The following is a 21,277-nucleotide window of genomic DNA, read 5'->3' as shown; positions in this document are numbered from 1 at the left end:
TAAAATTTCATGTTTTTTTCTTTCAAATTGAGAGGAAATAGAGACCACATACTTGCTTTGTTTCATAAAAACGAATGGGCAACGTAGAAACTAGTATCTTGTCTTATAGAGAGATAAACTTTGTAACGAATCACTCTGATTCAAAAATCACTGAAACTGACATTATCAAGATGCTTGATTTCTTGATTAACAACAACAGATTTGTTACGTTTGAAAGACGTGTTTTTCAGCAAACTATCGGCATTCCCATGGAGGCAAATGAGCTCTCTTCTTGCCGACTTGTTCCTTTATTATTATGAGGCTGATTTCAAACAGGAACTTCTTAGAAAGAAAGAAGAAGTTAGCAATATCCTTTAACTTTTCTTTCCGCTATATAAATGATGTTCTCTAACTTAATAATTCAAAATTTGGTGACTATGTTGAACCCATCTATCCCATCGAACTAGAGATAAGATATGACAGATACAGTTAAGTTTGCCTCATATCTTGACTTACATATAGAAATTGACAATGAGAGTCGGTTGAAAACAAAACTTTACGACAAAAGAGGATGATTTCTGCTTCCCAATTGTGAACTTTCCATTTCTATGTAGCAACATACCATCAGCGTGTGCATACTGAATATATGTATCTCCCAATTGATAGGGTATTCCCGGGCCTGTATTTCCTATCATGAGTTCCTAAATAGGGGTTGCTGCTTATTAGGAAGCTATTAAACCAAGAGTTTCAAATGGGGAAATCAATGTAATTTTCTATTCAATTTCCGAGATAGTTAGAGGGGAAAATAACTATTTATAGCAGCAGTCTTAGGACGCATGTAAATGTCTGTATGTATACTGAAGGATTTTGTGAGTTTAAGTGTATGTTGGTTAAAGTAATACTGTCAGTACTGCAAGAAAACTTTTGTCAAAATTGTTGTAATAATCTAATTTCCTGAAATATAAGAAGATAATGGTACTATTTAATATAAAGATTTAAATGAGGTCCCAGATAGGTCAAAATGCTATAACACCAATCTTTCACTGGCCTTAAAGTGATGCATGTGTCTTCTAAACAACACTTTAATTTTTTTATTTTTTAAAGTGTCATTAAATAAAACTTTATAATGAAGGCAAATATATTATACATTAATAATTTAATTTGCATGAAAAATTTCTCACTGTACATTCAGCAAATACATTTGTAGAAATCTTTCAATCACGATGTCATATTTGTTTTAACTTTAAAAAGAAGAAAAATGCATCACTAATATGAAACAATAATTTCATCAACATTATCTTACCCTAAAACATTTAAAATTAATTATTTGTTGTTCATTTACAGATCTCTAGACTAGATAATGTCTAGCTTAATCAGTATAATATAATAATGTCTTTTTACAATCATATTACAAGCCTTCACTTTGTGTAAATAAAGATAATAATTTAATAATCCATGACATTCACAATAAACAATATCATGTTGTTCAACCAACATAAATTTAATCTAATTAAATCAGCTTTTTGAATGGCTCCAATTACTACATGTCCTACAACTCAAACTTTAACTGTTGGTACATAGTAATCAGAGACAAACAAAAGCAGGATCAGAATCAAATTGGCATAAATCCAGTGCTACTTTTCCCATGGTTTAAGCTTTCTTTGTAGAGATGAAGGATGTGGGTCAATTTCTAAAGGTTTAATATCTAAGTCCTTAATTCCAGGTAATGGAAGTCCCTTTTCTATAAATTCTGCAACATCAGCTAAACTTAAAACTTTGTCTAGATTCTCCGATAAATCATTTTCTCTAGAGTCATTAGTATCATCTATGATTGTGTTAGTTTTGTTTGGTGGTAGTTCTGTTATATTTGATACAGTTATCTCCACTTGGTCTGTGCTTTCTATTAATTGATTGGTGTCTCTTTCTCCTGCAGTTTGGGTTTCATTGGAAACAGTAGCTGTCTTTGAATCAATGCTTTCTTTTATATCAATTTCTTTTGCAACTATTTCAATACACTCAGTATCAATATCTCTTCTATCATTGCTCTGACGTTCTTCTGTAACAAATTAGTATATATAACAATGATTTGTTGATACATGTAATTTTAATTTTGAATATAAAATTCTTCAAAAGATTTTTTATCATCTGTTTTCTGTGTAAAGACCACCATTAAAATATTCTAGATTCATCCTCAGTAAAATCATATATAAAAGAAAAAGCAATTTTCTAATCTCTGAACAGCCAGAAACCCGGTTGAAATAGAACAAAAGAATCGAAGCTCTTTGTTAGAGAAGGCGATAAATGTGTACTGTAATGTTTACTATAGTGACAACAATTTTAAAAGTTAATAGAAAGGAACAAAATTAAAATTTTCTTTTCAATTACGAAGTGTTTTATTTTAAAAACACAATTTGCATAAGTTTTCAATTTATCTAGTACAAAGTTAAGCAGAGCAATTAGATATCAAGTCGACGACATGGGTATCTTTCAAGTTTGATGTAGAAAATGCATAACCTCCGATTGTTTTTAAAACATTACCACGGATGGAAAACATATCAATCTATTAGTTCAGTAATTTTCGTTTCTACCCTTTCATCATGTGACTCAAGAAAAAATTCAAAAAAATGGGTACCATTGTATCGAAAAGAGAAAATCGAGTGCACCTTTTTATGTTAGGGCGTGTTTGAGTTGAATATTTTGTCTTGATATCGTACAAAGCAAGACTATTTCATACATCGTCTCGCTTCAGATTCTATCATTTTTATATATCAAAGCTACAGGTTGACTTTATTACATAAAAAAAATCACAGTACTAAAAGATGAAAATATGCGTCAAGTGAAATACCTATCTAATGAATCACAAAAACAGAATAGGTGTGTTCAAATAGCTATTTTTTAACTGAAAGTACTTGACGACAGTCTTTCAAGTTGGATGATGAAAATGCATATTTTCGAAAACTTATAATTTTTTGTGTATGATAACTAGGGTTTATAGTCTTCAACCACTAACAAAATCTAGTCTGCCCTTTCACGAAATATTTAATTAGAATTTTTTTTAAATGTTTATGAATTTTCGAAAATTCCACCTGACAACCGATCAGACAATAGTTTTAAGTTCAATCAATGCAGACAAGATCATTAACTGATGCTCATTAGCAAGCTGATACATTTTTCTTTTTAAATACAACTGACATATAAGGATCGTAATGGTGCAATGTGGATAAATTTATCGGTTTCCAAGAGCAAAATTGGTAACGCGTCATCCCTACAATGGCTTCCATTTCTACAGTTGTGAAAATGAACTGGCGTAATGGGGAGATAATTTTGACGAAGTAGAATCCTGACTGTGAAAAGACTTGATAACGAATGAAGATTTTTCTTGTTTGAAAAAAGGGCCTTCACAGTCATTGTACCATATCAACATTAAATAAATAACTCCAGTAACATATGAGATTTGTGATTTCAATTAAAAGACTCTTAGTAACTCACAGAGGTTCTCATGAGGTTTTCTAAATAATGTAGCAATGAAAACAAAGGGGAAGTAATTTATCAAAATTATGATGCCAAAATAACTGAAAAACATTGCTATGACTGAGACAGTTAGTCAAGTTCCATTACAAAAAAGAATGTGTACAAAATTGAAATAGTCACTATTCATGTAATTAGCTGTAAATTTAAATTATATTTCAACAATAGAAACAGAAGAAGAAGAAAAAGAAGATATTTTACATGTTTTATTTCCAATAATGGACCCTTAAGGGCATAAACATTACAACATCATTATAAATTTTATAAAAGCAAAGAATTTTGAAAATATTTATAATTAGGAAAGGAAGGATCTATTTAACCAAATGAAACTTATGTTAGATATTAAAACGTACCTTTATCTGTTTGTTTACTAAGCCATGTCTTGAAGTCACTCTTATTAAGTGGCTGGTATCTTCTGAAATTAATCAATTTTACCATAAACTATTGAAGAAATTCTTAGCTTTACAAAATACTACTTATACTAGGGACTTTAATTTTAAAATATTACTTAATGATCACACTGTTGAATGCCTTGTTCCAATTCAACATGAACAATAGTTATAAAAGTTCAGTCCTGTAGACCCTTTTACTTTGTGATGGGAACAGAAAAATCCTGGTACTGACATGTGCTCCTCAATAAAATGTTGAATATTTAATCAAAATATACATAAAGAGCCATTGGTATGTGCCAAGTCAGGATAAAGGTAGGAAGCCACTAAGCAGCGTAAATTATTCTATGACTGACAACAAACATAAAACAGAAGCAAGTAAACAAACAAAAGTAAACAAATCATATAACGAGAAACTAAAGACTGACAACAAACAAAAAAAACCAAAAGACTTGCAGGTGAATTTAGTTGCTAGTTCTAAAAACAATGCTAGATTTATATTATAATTTTAGAAAATCGATGTTTTTGGTAGTTAAAATTAAGCATGTTTTGAAAATATACATGTGCAAGCAGCTAGTTTTTTCTAATATTCAAAAAGCAGTAAAATGTTAGAATGCTGGTTAAGAGCTGTCCCCCAGACGAAACAATTTTGGATTTACATGCCATACAGACATCCACAAAATTGTACAGTAATATTCAATGAATTAACAACAGCAATTTTTTTAGTATAGCAACTGTGACCTACAGTGCTTTTGGCATAGACTATCAATTTTTGAGCACACAGGTAATGACAACTTTATGGAGGAGGGGAGATAACTTCATTTTATTGTAAATTGAGCTTAACATTAACTTACTTTGAAAAATAAAATAATTTAGAGTTCAGAATATCTTCTTCTGTACAGTTCTGTCTTTCTTTGATTTTCTGTAATCCATTTTGGAAAGACTGATCTTTATCAAAGTCATACTGATAAAACTTTTGGTAAATATTGCTAGCTGTGGCATCACTGTTATCGACACTACTTGCTGATGCCATGTTGTCTTATCACATTTTTGGACTGAAAAAGAATTAAACATTTAATTTTTTTAGTGAAAGTCAAAGATTAAGCGATTCTTCAGCCAATACAATATGTTTAAACCAAGAATGTAAATAATTTGAACAGTTTCATAATACCTTAACATAGCAAATTATCAAATCTGTTAGAATATTAGGTAGGGGAAAGTTTAGATGTTTAGTTATATTTTCATGTCATAATTCAGGGTATCGTTGGTGAAGTGGTCCTACTAAAGTTCTACTGTATCACTTGCACTGAGGTTATGAGTTAGAACACCGCAGGTTTCAGGTGCAGTTGTCTACAATTATAACCGACTAGAATTGCCAGTTTTCCTGCTGGAGGTAGGAACATCGCTACAGGCAATCTAGCTTTCCTGACCAATAAAAGTGGTCACCATGATCTAGCCATTAGTCCTTAAAATGGATGGTAAGCACCTTAAATCAACTTAATGAACAGCAGATATGATAGAATATCTAAAGGAATCAGGGTGATTTAAAGATTCACTTAGCCGTGAAGAATCCCATCATGCGCCATAGCAAATTAGAAAATTATAAATTATAGTACCAAGATGAAAAAAGCTAGCACATTTAAGAGACCAGTTATGGCATATAGTATTGACCTTAGGATCAGGAGGAAAATAAAGACTATGTAACAGGTAACAGGGTAGGATTGTCATTGTAATAATCATGAAACACATATAGCATACAGCTAAGGTTCATCATAACAAACGGACAAATATGGCTGTATTTACATGCCAAAAATTACTCTGAGTACAGACTTACCTGTGAAGTTGGAAAAGTTTTAATGCCTGGCATCCACTAGATATAATAAAGTTAAATGCATTTTGTGTTTCAGAAAGATAAAAAATGTTTCTGCTTTTGATGAGCATTTTTTTTCCTTCATGCAAAAGGTGTGAAAATTAACTGAGTTGTGGTAAAACTATGAGATGCTCCCTCAGGTAAAAAACCGGTTTCAGACGCGTAGCTATATTTACCTCAAAACGCCCAGACGTACACTTGAATTTTGTTAAAAAAATCTTTTAATCTAAATGATTAAATTTTTGTTATTTAAAAGCACATCAGCCTTGTAAATCTTTCTTCAGACAATAGATTTTAATTGCGAATAAAAGTGATGACATTCACTTTTCATTCAAATGCTACCGTGCTTTATATTTTTTCATTTTCTGTCAAAGTCTGAATCTACTATGAATTCTACTAACTTTCCTTTGGTTTAATGCATTTCATTATCTGCTGAGATTTCATATGTGGTTTGCATTTTTATGGAGCCTAAACCATTTATATCGCGAAAGCGAGACATAGCGATCATAGATTTTTTTGGTGTCGTCACCATTTAGGTTTAGTATTTGGTTCAAGATTTTTTAAAATATCATTGACTTTGACAAAACTTGGTGAAATTTTACGAAAGTTGGACAGAAGCTATTTGTGATCAACAGACTTTAAGGAGTTTTAAGAAAAAGTGATGAAATAATACTTTTAATTTTCCTGTATTTTACTGGTAAAAAAGGAATTTCTATCTAAAATTATCAAGTAGATAAAGTCTGAGATAAAAGTTTATTACACATCAATTGCTTTGTCAAACCTACATTGAATTTTATGAATCTTTGGCAGAAGCTTTTTTTATGATTAATGTCTGAAAAAAAATCATACAGTAGGTTTTTTTCATTTTTCAGTTGACAGACAGACTCATTTCGCAATTAACAGACGGTCTGGGATTATCATTTTTTACATGATTAATTTGAAAACCTTCAGAGACTATCATAAAACTTGGATAGAAGTTAATATTGCAGATCAACAAAAAATATTTTCCCGTTTCAATGGTTTTACACTGGTAATTTTTGGGGCCCTTTATAGCTTGTTGTTCGCTGTGAGCCAAGGCTCTGTGTTAAGGGCCATATTTTGACCTATAATGGTTTACTTATACATGTATAAAATGTTACTTGGATGAAAAGTTATCTCATTGGCACTTATATCACATTGTCCTATATATACTTAAGAAAATATGGGATTTTTTTTAAAACCTGTAATGAACCGATTAATGGATTCTATATTCACAGGAAGTAATCCCCGACGAGAACTAGGGTTCCATTAATTCCCTTGACGAATTTTCATAATACACTTGAACATCTATGAAAATTGACTACTTCATGTCATAAATAACAAAATTTTCCCAAACAAGGGGTCTTGATAGAGTGTGGCTCCCTTTCTACATTTTTCAAAGTAAATGGTTTGGACATTTTCCCTTAAACCAATGACCACTAGATACCAAATTAACACTATATGAATAAATTTAGCATAAGAGAAACACAAATTATACTCTAAAGTATGTTGCTACAATGTGCAATATAGGAAAGGTGTACTGACATAAGTGGTCTCTAATTACATTAACTCCAAATGGAGCTTTCGTTAGTAGAAGCCATATTAACTATGTGTATCAGTGAGAAAAATGTAAAAGCATAAAAATATAGTATATATACCAATACACATAGTTAACAGCGCCTGGTGATGTTTCATAGCCTGATCGGTTTCGGTCCAAAAAGGACCTTCATCAGAGGCAGAATGGTGGATTAATGTTTGCACCCTATTTATATAGATATGGTAACCGGCGGTTGAGTTAACCGGCGGTTCAGATTTAACCAGTGTTAAGTTAACCAGCTGTTCAGGTTTAACCGGCGGTTCAGAGTTAACCGGCCGATCAAAGGCATCCAGTGGATAAATATGTATCTGGTTGATATCTAAACAAGTTCAATTATACTTTCAGTGAAAAATCCAAGTGGGATTTTCCATGGTTACAGTTATCTATATTTAGCTAATGTACATGTTACAGTAAACTTTTTGACATGTTACGGTAAATATTTTGACATTATACAGTAAACATGTGACCTGTTGATATAACCAGATTTGGGCTTTAGCATTGGGTAAAGGGTGTTTTAATAATTTAAGAAGTACATGGTAATCATTTAGTCTTGATCTTTGGCTTATGATACGTAACGATTATCAGGTTGTCTGCATGTTGATATCGTAAAATATCAGCTGCAAGACATAATATGAAGCTTTTTGTCGAGTAAGCACAGCGAACAAGATCAAAAAGCCTTCATATTATGTCGAGCAGCTGATATTTTACAATATATTAATATGCCGATAACCTGATAATCGATTTATTGGGCTGTATTTGCGTCTTTTGGAAGTATTGTCTTAGTTTCACTAGCAACCGGAAGTTGACTTGATAAGTTCGGGTCAAACTTATCAACGTCGGTTCAAACATTATGACGTCGCTGATATGTCCGGGTCAAAGTTATTAAGGCCAGGTCAACGTATTTGACGTCACAAAGCCGTGATATGGAGTTTTATTAAGAGCTGAGCAGATTGATATAGACAGTTGGAAGACTGATAAACCTAAATATCAAGTCTTGGAATAGTATTTCATGGTAGTCATGTGATCTTGATATTTGGCTTATGATACACCTAAATATCAAGTCTTGAAATAGTACTTCCTAGTAGTCATGCAGTCCAAAGACCTGAACCGCTGGTTAACTTAACCGCCGATTAAATCTGAACCGCCGATTAACTCAACCGCCGGTTACCATATTTACATAAATAGGGTGCAAACATTAATCCACCATTCTGCCTCTGATGAAGGTCCTTTTTGGACCGAAACCGGTCAGGCTATGAAACATCACCAGGCGCTGTTAACTATGTATATTGGTATCTATAATACTAAAATTACGAGGTCCAATTTGTCAGCCGTCATCACGTAAAAACGACGAATCAAAGAATTCAACTTTATATACAACTAATATAGTACAAAGGTGTAGATTAAAAATTACACCACTCCAGGCCCTTTTGTTTTCCATGTAATTAATATTGCCAATAATTAGGAAGTTCCGGGTCGAGTCCGATACCGATACCAATAGTATAATCACCTGTTACCTATTACCTTATCTGTACGTTCCGCATCTGACAGGCGCACCACCAAACAGTGTATTCAGGATTAATATGCTATATACACGGGTCATAATCACAGGGTTGACACTACTAAATTGTCAAATTGTTACCTATTGTAGTATTTTAATCCCTAAGTCTTTCTAAGATAACAATACGAATACTAAAAATCTGGACTAAAAATAAGTTTCAATTTGTTAGCGGGCATGACGTAAAACAGCGAATCAAAGAATTCAACTTTATTTATAACTAATATAGGACAATGCTGTTGATTAAAAAATACTCCATTCCAGGACCTTTTGTTTTCCAAATAATTAATATTACCAATAATCGATAAGTTACAGTTCGACGGGTTCAAACAGAAAGATTTGAATGCAGAGAAAATTGTGTATCTTATAATCAGCATGACTTTATCAGATGACAGTACTAATACTAAAATAAGGCTTGCGCATAGTTATATACTTTAATTCAGTCACGGACCCGCGATATCACGGGTGTGTTCTAGTATATTCTATATTTTTATGTTGCTACAATGTATTAATGAGTTTTAAATGACAGAAGTTGTATCCCTTTTTTCAAAACTCGTTTGCTTCATGGGGGCATCGCCCCTCCAAACTACTACCAGTGGATGCCTTAAACTGGACCCGATTGGGGCCCTCAAACCTTCACCAAGGTTTGGGGGTACACTTGAAAATAGCCTAGCAGTGAGTGGACAGTATCAAAGTAATTCAGGTGATTGTTTATTTTTACACCTTCTGCAGAAAGGAAAAAATTGCCCATTAAGAACCAAGAAAGATTGTATCTTTCTTAAACACAAAATGCATTTAACTTTTATATATATATAGTGGATGCTAGGCATTAAAACTTTCCAAACAGCACAGGTAAGTCTGTACACAGAGTAGCTTTTTAGGTGAAAATACGGCCATATTTGTCCATTTGTTTAAAGTTAGGGAAAGATACAAATTAAGTTTTGCCTGAGTCTACTTAGTACTATAACACATGTGTTATAGTAGTCTGAGGTTTTGCCTTTGGGCATTGTTATAGTTTGGGTTTTTTTTTTCAATATCGACTTTATATCAAGCCATGTCATTTAAAATAAACCTCTTACCCCGACTATAATATCAAATTATTGTCACCCTACATAGGTATAAATTAGTTTATAATTACTAATAGTTTGTTAATTCCCAAAATACCTGTCAACAAAGTCAAAATCTATAACGGAAGTTGGGATCAGGGTCAAGATATAGGACGCAAAATTACAAAACATGAAGAAAAGCAAAAACAACTGATTATTATTACAGAACCAAAATGGGTATTTTTGAGGTAAGTTATTTGTAAGAAAATGCTGCTAAAATATTGTCACTTTATTTTACATATGAATTATAATTAAAATCACAAAATTTAAGTTTTGAAAGTTTCAGATACCATGTCAAAGGCTGCTTACATATATATATAACAAATATATAGGCTATATAATTATAATACTAAAAATAATATACATTGGTCACAGAAGCTTGAATGAGATGAACATATAACAGAAGAAAACCTTTATTTACAGAATAAGGATTTTAAAAAAAGCCACAAAATTAACCTTTAAAATGAAGCTTTATTAAACATGTTAAAGGATCTCACTTATAAATTAGCCGCCAGATGATTAATTTAGCGACAAGAAAAACAATTTATTCGTCCAGAAATTACTGATTTCAAATAAAAAGGTATAAAATTATTATTATGTATTATTGAGACCTTCTTTTTGAATGTTAAAAAGTGACAAATTGTCAAATTGTCACTTTATATTTAGGAGATAACTATCATGACTATGTGGAAAAGCAGTGGCGGATCCAGGGGGTTCCGGGGGTTGGACCCCTCCTTTTTTCGGCCGATCAATGCATTTGAATGGGAGCATATAGTTGGAACCCCCCTTTTTTGGGCCGATCAATGCATTTGAATGGGAGCATATAGTTGGAACCCCCCCTTTTTAAAATGGCTGGATCGGCCACTGAAAAGTTTTATTTAGTTCGCTATTAAGGTCTGATATCTGGGAAGGGTGTGTGTGTGTGTGTACATAGGAAGCCTATTCATGTTATCCTAATTTTTTTCCTATTAATCCAAGACATGGGAAGGAATTGTAGATTGTCAGATGGGATAAATTTACCTTTCAATAGATTGAATCTCTGATCTTCAAGCATGTAGCTTATGAAACTAATAACTTTTGGATCTGAACTTTAAACAAAGGTGTATATGGATTCTCTATTACAGGCTCTTCCATGGAGTTTTTATGAGCAAGATACCACAAGATTCTGGGTACACTATGGCTTGGTGTTATTAGGACTGCTATTGGCAGTGATCACATTTATTGTTCAGTGGCTGGGTCCGGCTCCATATGGTAAACATGAAAGAACGGTAAGTACAGTGCTTAAACAGTTACCAATGTGTGAGTAACTGGTAACTTTACTTTATATATTTTGATCATTCTTTGAAACCTGCTTGACTTCATTGAACTTGAAAAAATAAATTTGTTACCACGGTTACCTGTCCTATGTTTCTGATTGATTGATTGGACTATTTATACATGTAGATGTGTTTGCACAATCAGCTGTGTGCTTTGTGTAATTACCATTGCCATCATTTTATTGTCTTTCTTTAAAAGTTTCTGAAGAGTACATGTACATGTATTTGCATATTACTTTGTGAAATGGGTAAATTGTAAAAAAAAAAAAAATAAAAAAAAAAAAACAAGTAGAACTGTGTTGAAATAGTAATAATTATTCAGTTTGTACTTTGTAGTGCTTTGCTGTTGTATATTTAAGGATATCAACTGTGGTGTAATTGTGTATATTTGATGTGCTATCTGAAGTATAATTGTGTATTTCAGGATGCTAACTGGGGTGTAATGATACCACAAAGAATAGGACATATCTTATCTGATGCTGTCCCTGGTGTTTTATTGTTTCTAATTGTAAGTAAATGAAGCTTTGATAAAACACTAATGCAATATTAAATATAAATCTAGCTTACATTGCATGACATCTGCGTCAGTTCCACAGTGGTTTTCTGAAGTCATTGGTAACAAATTTAAAAAATAATGCTTAAAGTTATTCAAATTTTTCTTTTTAAATTTTTGGATAAAATATCTAACTGTCAAAATAGTTCATTCTAGATAACCTAGCTTTATTATGTTTATGAGGATGTAACATTAAGTACTGGTAGTAATATAATGAATATAGAAATAAATGTGTAAGAAAAGCTAGAAATATATTAACAGAACACATGAACATGAGAATGGAAATTGGCAAAAACAACCCCAACCAAAGAGCAGAACCAGCTGAGGGTCACCAATGTGTCTTAAATCTCATAAACATGTTTATCCCCGCCGCATTTTTGCGCCTGTCCCAAGTCAGGAGCCTCTGGCCTTTGTTAGTCTTGTATTATTTTAATTTAAGTTTCTTGTGTACAATTTGGAAATTAGTATGGAGTTCATTATCACTGAACTAGTATATATTTGTTTAGGGGCCAGCTGAAGGGCGCCTCCGGGTGCGGGAATTTCTCGCTACATTGAAGACCTGTTGGTGACCTTCTGCTGTTGTTTTTTCTATGGTCGGGTTGTTGTCTCTTTGACACATTCCCTATTTCCATTCTCAATTTTATTTTATTCAACACAGCCAGAAAAACCTGCACCAGGAGGCTTCAGATGGCCCCATAAAAAATATGTACTTGTCAAATGAAAAATCACCAAAACATATAAAACTGAAAAACCTACAAGACTAACAAAGGCCAGATAATCCTGACTTGGGACTGGCACAAACATGTGACAGGATTAATCATGTATTAAAAGATCTCAACCCTACCTCTATACCTCTAGCCAATTTAGAGTAAGCAAACCCTCAGCAATACAAACATTTACTTTTGAATTTTCTTTATCTGACTACATGTTTTATTTGATATATTTATAATCTTTTTTAGGTGTTTTTTGTTTATGGTGATGCCAGAGGCTATGCTAACTATGTCTTTCTGTTACTTTTCCAAGCACATTATATTCATAGGTATAAATAGTTTTCTTTTAATATCCACATTACTTATTAAGGTTGTAAAAAAAACTTTTTGTATTTTGATTAAGATAAGAAGATGGGTATACACCAACGAGATAGCAATCCATTGACACAAACAAAACAGACAATGTTTGGCACTAATATTTTTTTAACTACAAATGTATGTATTTGCATTGCAGATCAAATTTATTCGTTCGTAGTGTGTTAATTTATGTTTTTTGATTGAGTTAAGCCTTCCAATTGATCTATGTTGTGATGTTATACTATTGTTTCAGAAAAAGGATGAAGGTTTGGTACCATTAAAACGTTTAATCCCACTGCAAATGATTGCACCTGTCCTAAGTCAGGAATCTGATCATATGTACAGTAGTTGTCGTTTGTTTATGTAATTTAAACATGTTTCTCGTTTTTTAATATAGATTAGACCGTTGGTTTTCCCGTTTGAATGGGTTTTCACTAGTTATTTTGGGGCCCTTAATAGCTTGTTGTTCAGTGTGAGCCAAGGCTCTGTGTTGAAGGCCGTACATAGACCTATAATGGTTTACTTTTATAAATTGTTATTTGGATGGACAGTTGTCTCATTGGCACACCACATCTTCCTATATCTATGTAAAAGTCTTCAACAATTAATACTTAAAGACAGGTGTCTATGCAGTTTATATGCTAATCTTTTAAAAATCCAAAGTAAGAAAAAAAGTTGTGAATATATTTTAAAAAGAAATGTCAAATATATTACTTAAAAACCAAATTGATATAGAATATGATTCGTAGTGCATGCAATTTCCTTCCTACAAATTATAACCTACTTCTTTATTTACAGAGGAATACTCCATCCTTTAGTCATGAGATATAAAAATCCATATGTTGCATTGGGGTAATTATTATATTTTGTATTTGAAAAGCAATAGATATTTATAGCAGTGTTAGTTTCCTTACAATTATACTATTAAAGTTTTATAAAAACCTCAAAAAACAGAAGAAGAAATTTTGAAACAGAGCTCTCGCATAAATTCAATGAAATTAGAGAGTTATTATTAACTGTTTGTATTTGAAGCTACTGTTTGTATTTTTTTTTAAAACTCCATTTGTCTTTTCTTTCAATTTTACTTGTCGTGAGTTATGGCCCTTTATAAATAGAAATTTGCTAAATCTTTTGTTTTTATTCTCTTACTTTAAAAGTTTGCCTCTACCAAATGGTATGAAACTTATCTCCTACACACAATGTTTATATTAACAACATGATCTTAAATACATGAATCATGAATCTGTATGTGAAAATTAACTCATGCCTTAGTTTATAAGCAGAAGCATCTTTTGGGCATAGACACATTCTTAAATTATTTATTACTTATTATGTTCCACTTCTGGTTATAGTGTTTGGTTGAGGTAGTGTTTGATGAAGTAGTAGTCCAAACCAACTTGGTTACTTAGTACACATGATCCCTATAATATGATCTTTCTAATTTTAATGCCAAAAAATTAGAGTTCATACTCCATTTTCATGGTTTATTGAACATAGAAAATGATAATGCGGATGGGGCATCCATGTACTATGGACACATTCTTGTTTAATATATTTTCTACATATATGTTGTATGAATATATAACTTTAGTACTTAGCTTGTTAATGAACATTAATCTAGGGATGCTTTTCTATTTGTAGAATAACTTTAGGAGGTTTCTTCCCAAACTGCTTGTACCATTTTGTGAATGCAGATTTTATAGGATCAGCACATTATAATAATAATTATTTTTTGTGAGTATAATGTTTTGTTAGTTTTCATATTTTCCATAATTTTTTAATATGTTAACAATAAGAATAAAGAATAAAAATCATAAAAGGAGATATGGTGTAAATGGCATGAGACAATAACACATAAACATTTAAAAAAAAAATAAAAACGAAAAGATTTAGGAATATATAAAGGTTGAATTTAATACATACATTTTAATCTTTTTATTTCTGACATACTAACAGTTGGTATCATTAGAAGCTTATTTAGGCCTATGTTTTCTGATGACAACCACTTGATAACTGGCCCTGGCTTGTGATAGGCATTTGTTGTATTGGGTTCAATATGTCTGTGAGTGCTCAACCTGAAATGTGGCACAGTGGTATAACAATACATTATAAATAGAAAAATCAGTTGAAAGCTTGACACATCAGATAGGATACTTAGCACAAAATTTTTTTTTTTAGAAAAGAATCAAAGTACTGATTAACAGGTACTAAATATAAAAAGAAGATGTGGTATGATTGCCAATGAGACAACTCACCAAAGTTTGTATGCTAGTTCAAATTTCTAATCTAAAATATTTAAGAAATTAATTCTGTTATTGCTTGTCAGAAGAAATTGATTTGAGTATCCTGTTTTAATTTGCATTTTCTTTGGCTTCCAATATGAGATTGCTCAATGTGACTGCTGTTTAGTTACAAGCTAGTTTATTTTATATAAAGTGTAAATAAATTTGCAGCTAAAAAATTAACTTCATCTTTTGTATATGATTTTTCATTTTGAAATATTTTATAATTTACCTAATTATATATTTTCAGTGATCCAAGATTCATTATTGGTATTGTCTTGTTCATTGTTGGATACATTATAAATAAATGGGCTGATTGGAAGTTACGATCGTTACGGGATAGGAAAGGTGATGATGGTACATATGATTTTAACCAATGGCACTGGTCTCAAAATATACCTATATATCTTAAAATAATGTTATATAATAGATTATCTTAGTCGTATTTGGCACAACTCTTTGGAATTTTGGGTCCTCAATGCTCTTCAACTTTGTACTTGTTTGGCTTTATAACTATTTTGATCTGAGCATCACTGATGAGTCTTATGTAGACACAACACCCATCTGGCATATTAAATTATAATCCTGGTACCTTTGATAACTAATTATATAAGGTACAGAATATGTAAATAGTTAATTTTTTTTAGATAAGTGCCTGTGCCTTTAGCATATTTCCAGATTAATCTTAACATTCTAACTGGCGTTCATAAAATCAAGCAGCTCTTTTTAGTCCAGGAAAAAATTAAATATGTATGACCAAGAAAAAATGTCATCTTTGCTATTTCACTGAAGGCTCTTATATTTCATGTGTTTCCCTCAGTTTTAGTTTGTAACCTGGATTTGTTTTCTCTTAATCAATTTATGACTTTTGAACAGCGGTATACTACTGTTGCCTTTATTTCTTAAACAAAATTTCTGGATCATTTATGATTTATACGAGATGTGGGGTATACACCCATGAAATATTAATCCAGTGACACAAAAAAAAACCAAACCCAGAGACTGAAAAGTCTGAAACAATTAATACTAATAGAAGGGTGTCTATGCAGTTTCTCAACCTCTAAATCAGCCAAAGTTTAAAGAAAAAAATGCACCTTTTTGAATTTAATAGAATTAAGAATGGCTCGTGTGTGTGTGTGTTTTTTTTTTTTTTTTTATTCATAAATGGACAGATCTAAAGTGTATTTGCACTAATATTCAATTAAAATAACTAAAATTTTATTCATTTTGTCATGAAATTAATTGTCACATATTTCTTTTTTTCGAACAGCTGCAGAATATTGAAACTAGATATTGGATTCTTTCAAAAAGCATTTACTACTTGTAGATTCTATAAAAGCTTTCACCTTATTATTTTAATTCCTAATATGAACTTTTTTCCTGTAATACCAAAAGTATTATTTAAGTATTGAATGCTTCATTTTGTTAATTCATTGGAGTGTAAAACCGTTGACTGAAGTACATTTTGTATGAAGCGCAGAATTGTTTCAATCTAAAAATGTATGCATGGTCAATCCTTTAACAACCCAATGAAATTACTTTGTATATATATAACTTTATTCTGGTATCACCTAAGTTGAACAAAGGTATACAGAAGAACATATTAGTTTACATTACATTGCATTGTACATTTGTTGAGGAAGCATTAAGTATCAGTTATTTTACAACGGTATGATCAGTATAGCCGACAGGTTAACATCAGAGAGAATCCAGTTTGTCATTTATAATTCTAATAAATTGGCACAATTTTCGAAGTTCATAATAGCATTAAATTTTAAAACATTACAGTTCGTTAGGTATTTCTTGTCAATAAGTTTAAATGTTCTATCTGTCAGGAGACAGTGCTGCATTCCATTACATAGTGGTATTCATCACCTATAGCAACTCTGCACAATGGACACTTTCTCTGTTCTCTATTACTAAAAGAAGCATTCAATACTTATAATTACATTTTTTCCGTGTGATCATGAAAGCACAATTACTATCAAGTAATGACATTTATTTTGACCAATCCTGTCACAATTGTTCACATTAAAAAAAACCACAAAAATATCTGAATTTACTGGATAGTCATATTAAATATTTTCATTATATCTAAACACAATAAGAAAGTTTGCTGTTGTGAATCCACATGCTAAGAAGTTTGTTGTGCCAAAAAAAATATAATATAGATGAAAAGACATGGGGATTCCATCCATGACACAAAATCAGAACTTGCAAAGCAAAAACACAAAAAGCAAAGGAATAGGGCTATAATACATCTAAGCTATATTTCATATGGTTGTTTTAACTAAAAAATCATTTTATTTTCTTCATTTAAGGAAGTACTGGATATTATATACCATATGGAGGATTGTTTGAACTGGTAACCTGCCCTAATTATTTTGGTGAATTCGTAGAATGGATTGGATGGTAAGAACACTTATAAATTGAAATGATCAATGCTCATGAAGCAAAATAAAAAACTATGATACTAGAAAACTGGTACACTTTCTAAAATGAAGAACACAAAAATACTTCTCATTATTTTTTATATACTGGAGACTGGTTAGAGTCACCAGTAGAAGAAATTCAACAGTACTGCAATTATTCAGTTAATTTTTTCCATTGCATTTTGAGAGTTTATGTGAATTTTAACTTTTTAAAGCTTTCTAAAGTATTAATTGTAAAAGAAAGGAGTACCCCTCAGGTTATCTATCAGTGTCAAATGATAAATATTATGTTTGACATCAAGAAAATTGCCATAAATTGCAAATTATTTAGTTGATATTGTTTCCATACTTTACATACAGAATTTGTGGAATTAATATTAAAATTATTTTTTCTCATCCTGGTATTTTAATATTTACATGTATGGAACAAATTGATTCCTGTTGTTCACATGTAATTTGTAATTTTATCTCTTTTTAAGGTCTATAGCAACATGGTCAGCAGCAGGATTTGTATGGACAGTATTTGCTGCGGCAACTTTTTTCCCTAGAGCTAGACATAATCATCAATGGTAATATATATAAATATATACATTGTTTTTACGTTCTCTGTAAGGTGTAAATTCATTCCAAAATGTCAACAAAAAAATCAGTCAGTGTGTTTCTTTTGTTATAGAATTCCTTTATAAACAGTAATCAATCAATTTTTACATTAATGTACACCAATTTTCAAAAAGGCCAGAAGATATCAGATGGACAATAAAAAATCAGAAAAAAAGTATGACCAAAATGATAAGGCTGAAAAGAGAAACAATTCGACAAAACATCATACAGAAAAGCTAAGACTGAGCAACACAACCCCTACCATAAAACAAGGAGTTATCTCAGGTGTTCTGACATAGTAGGCAGATCCTGCTCAACTAGTGACACACATAATGTCAGTCATTACAAGAGATTGTGTGATGTTACATGGGAGTAAAAAGGGAGTGAACTGTGGCTGCAACAGTTGGAATTTTGTCATTTGTGTCAAAAATATTTCATAAAATTCTACTTAGTTATTATGATAGTCAACTTATTATTTTGAATACTAAAGAACTTTTTAATTACAGGTACAAAGAACAATTTGAACATTATCCACCAAATAGGAAAGCTTTGATACCTTATATTTGGTGATAGGATCAAGTCTGTAATAAGATAGCAATGTCACTATAAGACTGGTATGGTACAGAATGAAGACATTTATACATCTTAGTATGCTAAAGACCTAACTTTTAGCCGTTTTAACAACATGCTGACCATATTTAAGTGCAGTTTGAACAATTTGGTTATGCAGGAAATAAGAACTACACTTAATTATAAAAATATATATCTATATTGACATAATTTCAAGTATATTACTTGGTTGCTCTTCATCACCTCCAAGTCTGCATCTGAACAAAGTCATACAATTTAAAAAGCTTTCTGTTTTAGGATCAAATTTAATGTATATTCATATTATTTATATGTAAATATATTTTTTATACAAACATATTTGGAGTTACCATTATTTAATTAAAGCCTTTATAATCTTTACCTAGACAAAAACCCTGCACTGAAAAAAATGAGAAAAAAATATCATCAAGGATAACACTAGTCGTTGGAGGATATAGCAGTACCCTTTCTAAACAGAGGCTTAAAGACAAGCAATTACCTATGAAACACTACAAAGAAAAAAGTAAGCAACATAATCCCAACAAAAAACTAAGGTTGAACACATGCTCCTGAAAGGTGAACTTCACTAGGAGTGACCACATGATCTCCTGAAAGGTGAACTTCACTAGGAGTGACCACATGATCTCCTGAAAGGTGAACTTCACTAGGAGTGACCACATGATCTCCTGAAGGGTGAACTTCACTAGGAGTGTCCACATTATCTCCTGAGTAACCACATTATCTCCTGAAGGGTGAACTTCACTAGGAGTGACCACATAATCTTCTGAAGGGTGAACTTCACTAGGGTGAATACGGATGCCTCAAAAGGATTAACTACACTAGGTGTGAACACATTCCACTGAAGAGTAAACTACACTAGGGGATAACACATGCCCCTGTAGGGAAAGCTACACAAGGAGTGAACTTAGATGCCACTGAAGGGTAAACTACATTGGGGGAACACAGATCCATCTGAAGGATAAGAAACACAAAAAGAGTGAACACATGCATTAGAATGATTAACTGCACTAGGGGTGAACATAAATGCCACTGAAAGGTGAACTACACTAGGGGAACATAGATCCATCTAAAGGATAAGAAACACAAGGAGTGAACACATGCATTAGAATGATTAACTGCACTAGGGGTGAACATAAATACCACTGAAGGGTAAACTACACTAGGGGAACATAGATCCATCTGAAGGAAAAACACACAATTATTGAACACAGATGAACCAAAAGGGTATACTACACTAAGGGCGAACTCAGATGCTGTGGAAAGGTATACTACACTAGATTAACTCAGATGCTCCAGCTTGAAGGGAAATCTATACTAGGGGTGAACACAGATGCATCAAAAGGGTAAACTCGCTAGCGGTGTACACAGATGCTTTAGAAGGGAACACTTATGTCTACACTGTTTTTTTTTTTGTAAATATATATGCAGTTGTTACTTAACGTTTTCTTACACCCCAGCACGTATGAATTATTATATATTTTTAAAAAACTTTATGATGACAATCCTATGAATTATTTATAATATTTATTATTTAGTGATTATCATAACCAAATTCAGTCATCTGTATATAATTAAATGTTTCTTTATGTTTTAAGGTGTATATAGTTGCTAAAATTATACCCTTTGGGTAGTGCTCCACATTTAATGGAGGAATAATTTATGAACGAGGAACCAGGGTGTAGTTTACCTTCCAAAGCATTTTTATTCACTTTTCACTCCAGTCAGTTCAGTTTCTAGTATATTATACTAGAAACTGAACTGACTGGAGTGAAAAGTGAATAAAACTTTACTCAGAACTTGGAGTACGAAATTAGTGCTCGAAACACCAAATCAAGTATTTTGATTGTTTGATTTTCGAGTCTGAGTACGAAAATGGTCCTCGAAAGTTTTATGACCGCAAGGATAAAACGTTACTTGACTTTAAAATAGTTCACATACTCAATATTCGAATATATTCTTCATTGAGATCGCTCTCGAGAATCGCGGTCAGAAACTGAGCAAAGTTTTATGATAGCCAGGCCTGGGTGGACACAGATACATTTGAAGAGTATTTAGTAAACTACACTAAGGGTGAACACAGATTTACCTGAAGGGTATACTACACTAGCCTAGGGGTGAGCACATATATGCACCAGAAGGGAAAACAATACCAAGGGTGAACACATACATGGGGTTTAACGCAGATGCTAATAGTGAACATAGATTCATTACAAGGATTAATTACACAGAGGTTGCACACCATTATCGTCTGGAGAGTTTTCTACTCTAGGGGTGAACACAGGTGCTCTGAAGAGTTAGCTACACTAGATGTGAACACACGTGCCCTTGAAGAGTTTACTACACTAGATGTGAACACAAGTGCCCCTTAAGGATAAA

The 21,277-nt window shown here is 32.0% G+C and overlaps 2 protein-coding genes across 5 annotated transcripts; one reads left to right on the top strand and one right to left on the bottom strand.

Moving 5' to 3' along the window:
• Nucleotides 1-939: 939 nt before the first annotated feature.
• On the bottom strand, nt 940-10,141 carry LOC143071844 (uncharacterized). Of its 3 annotated transcripts, none has more exons than XM_076246463.1 (4): nt 10,101-10,141; nt 4,751-4,951; nt 3,861-3,922; nt 940-2,035 (listed from the first exon to the last, which is right to left on the bottom strand). In XM_076246463.1, exons 2-4 carry the CDS (start codon nt 4,927-4,929, stop codon nt 1,614-1,616), a joined length of 663 nt encoding a protein of 220 aa, XP_076102578.1. In that variant the 5' UTR covers nt 4,930-4,951; nt 10,101-10,141; the 3' UTR covers nt 940-1,613. The 3 variants fall into 3 exon arrangements, with proteins under 3 accessions (XP_076102578.1, XP_076102570.1, XP_076102586.1); XM_076246455.1 differs by having other exon boundaries at nt 10,016-10,117; XM_076246471.1 differs by having other exon boundaries at nt 10,075-10,115.
• LOC143071831 (uncharacterized) lies at nt 10,115-19,219 on the top strand. Of its 2 annotated transcripts, none has more exons than XM_076246443.1 (10): nt 10,115-10,230; nt 11,167-11,310; nt 11,783-11,866; nt 12,871-12,950; nt 13,777-13,830; nt 14,620-14,712; nt 15,511-15,608; nt 17,582-17,672; nt 18,172-18,261; nt 18,799-19,219. In XM_076246443.1, exons 1-10 carry the CDS (start codon nt 10,216-10,218, stop codon nt 18,860-18,862), a joined length of 813 nt encoding a protein of 270 aa, XP_076102558.1. In that variant the 5' UTR covers nt 10,115-10,215; the 3' UTR covers nt 18,863-19,219. The 2 variants fall into 2 exon arrangements, with proteins under 2 accessions (XP_076102558.1, XP_076102551.1); XM_076246436.1 differs by having other exon boundaries at nt 15,511-15,617.
• The last annotated feature ends 2,058 nt before the right edge of the window (nt 19,220-21,277 follow it).

The sequence above is a fragment of the Mytilus galloprovincialis genome, chromosome 1 (genome assembly GCF_965363235.1).
Source record: "Mytilus galloprovincialis chromosome 1, xbMytGall1.hap1.1, whole genome shotgun sequence".
Lineage (NCBI taxonomy): Eukaryota > Metazoa > Mollusca > Bivalvia > Mytilida > Mytilidae > Mytilus > Mytilus galloprovincialis.
Note: the sequence above shows the minus strand (reverse complement) of the source record. Positions and strands in the feature narration are given on the sequence as shown.

What these genes read in the sequence shown, in the direction of transcription:
- LOC143071844 (XM_076246463.1), bottom strand. Translation starts at nt 4,929, where the DNA reads ATGGCATCAGCAAGTAGTGTCGATAACAGTGATGCCACAGCTAGCAAT. An exon ending in AAATTATTTTATTTTTCAAA is followed by an intron (nt 3,923 to 4,750) that starts GTAAGTTAATGT and finishes GATTAATTTCAG; the next exon opens with AAGATACCAGCCACTTAATA. An exon ending in TAGTAAACAAACAGATAAAG is followed by an intron (nt 2,036 to 3,860) that starts GTACGTTTTAAT and finishes AATTTGTTACAG; the next exon opens with AAGAACGTCAGAGCAATGAT.
- LOC143071831 (XM_076246436.1), top strand. An exon ending in ATGGTAAACATGAAAGAACG is followed by an intron (nt 11,311 to 11,782) that starts GTAAGTACAGTG and finishes TGTGTATTTCAG; the next exon opens with GATGCTAACTGGGGTGTAAT. An exon ending in TATAATAATAATTATTTTTT is followed by an intron (nt 14,713 to 15,510) that starts GTGAGTATAATG and finishes ATATATTTTCAG; the next exon opens with TGATCCAAGATTCATTATTG.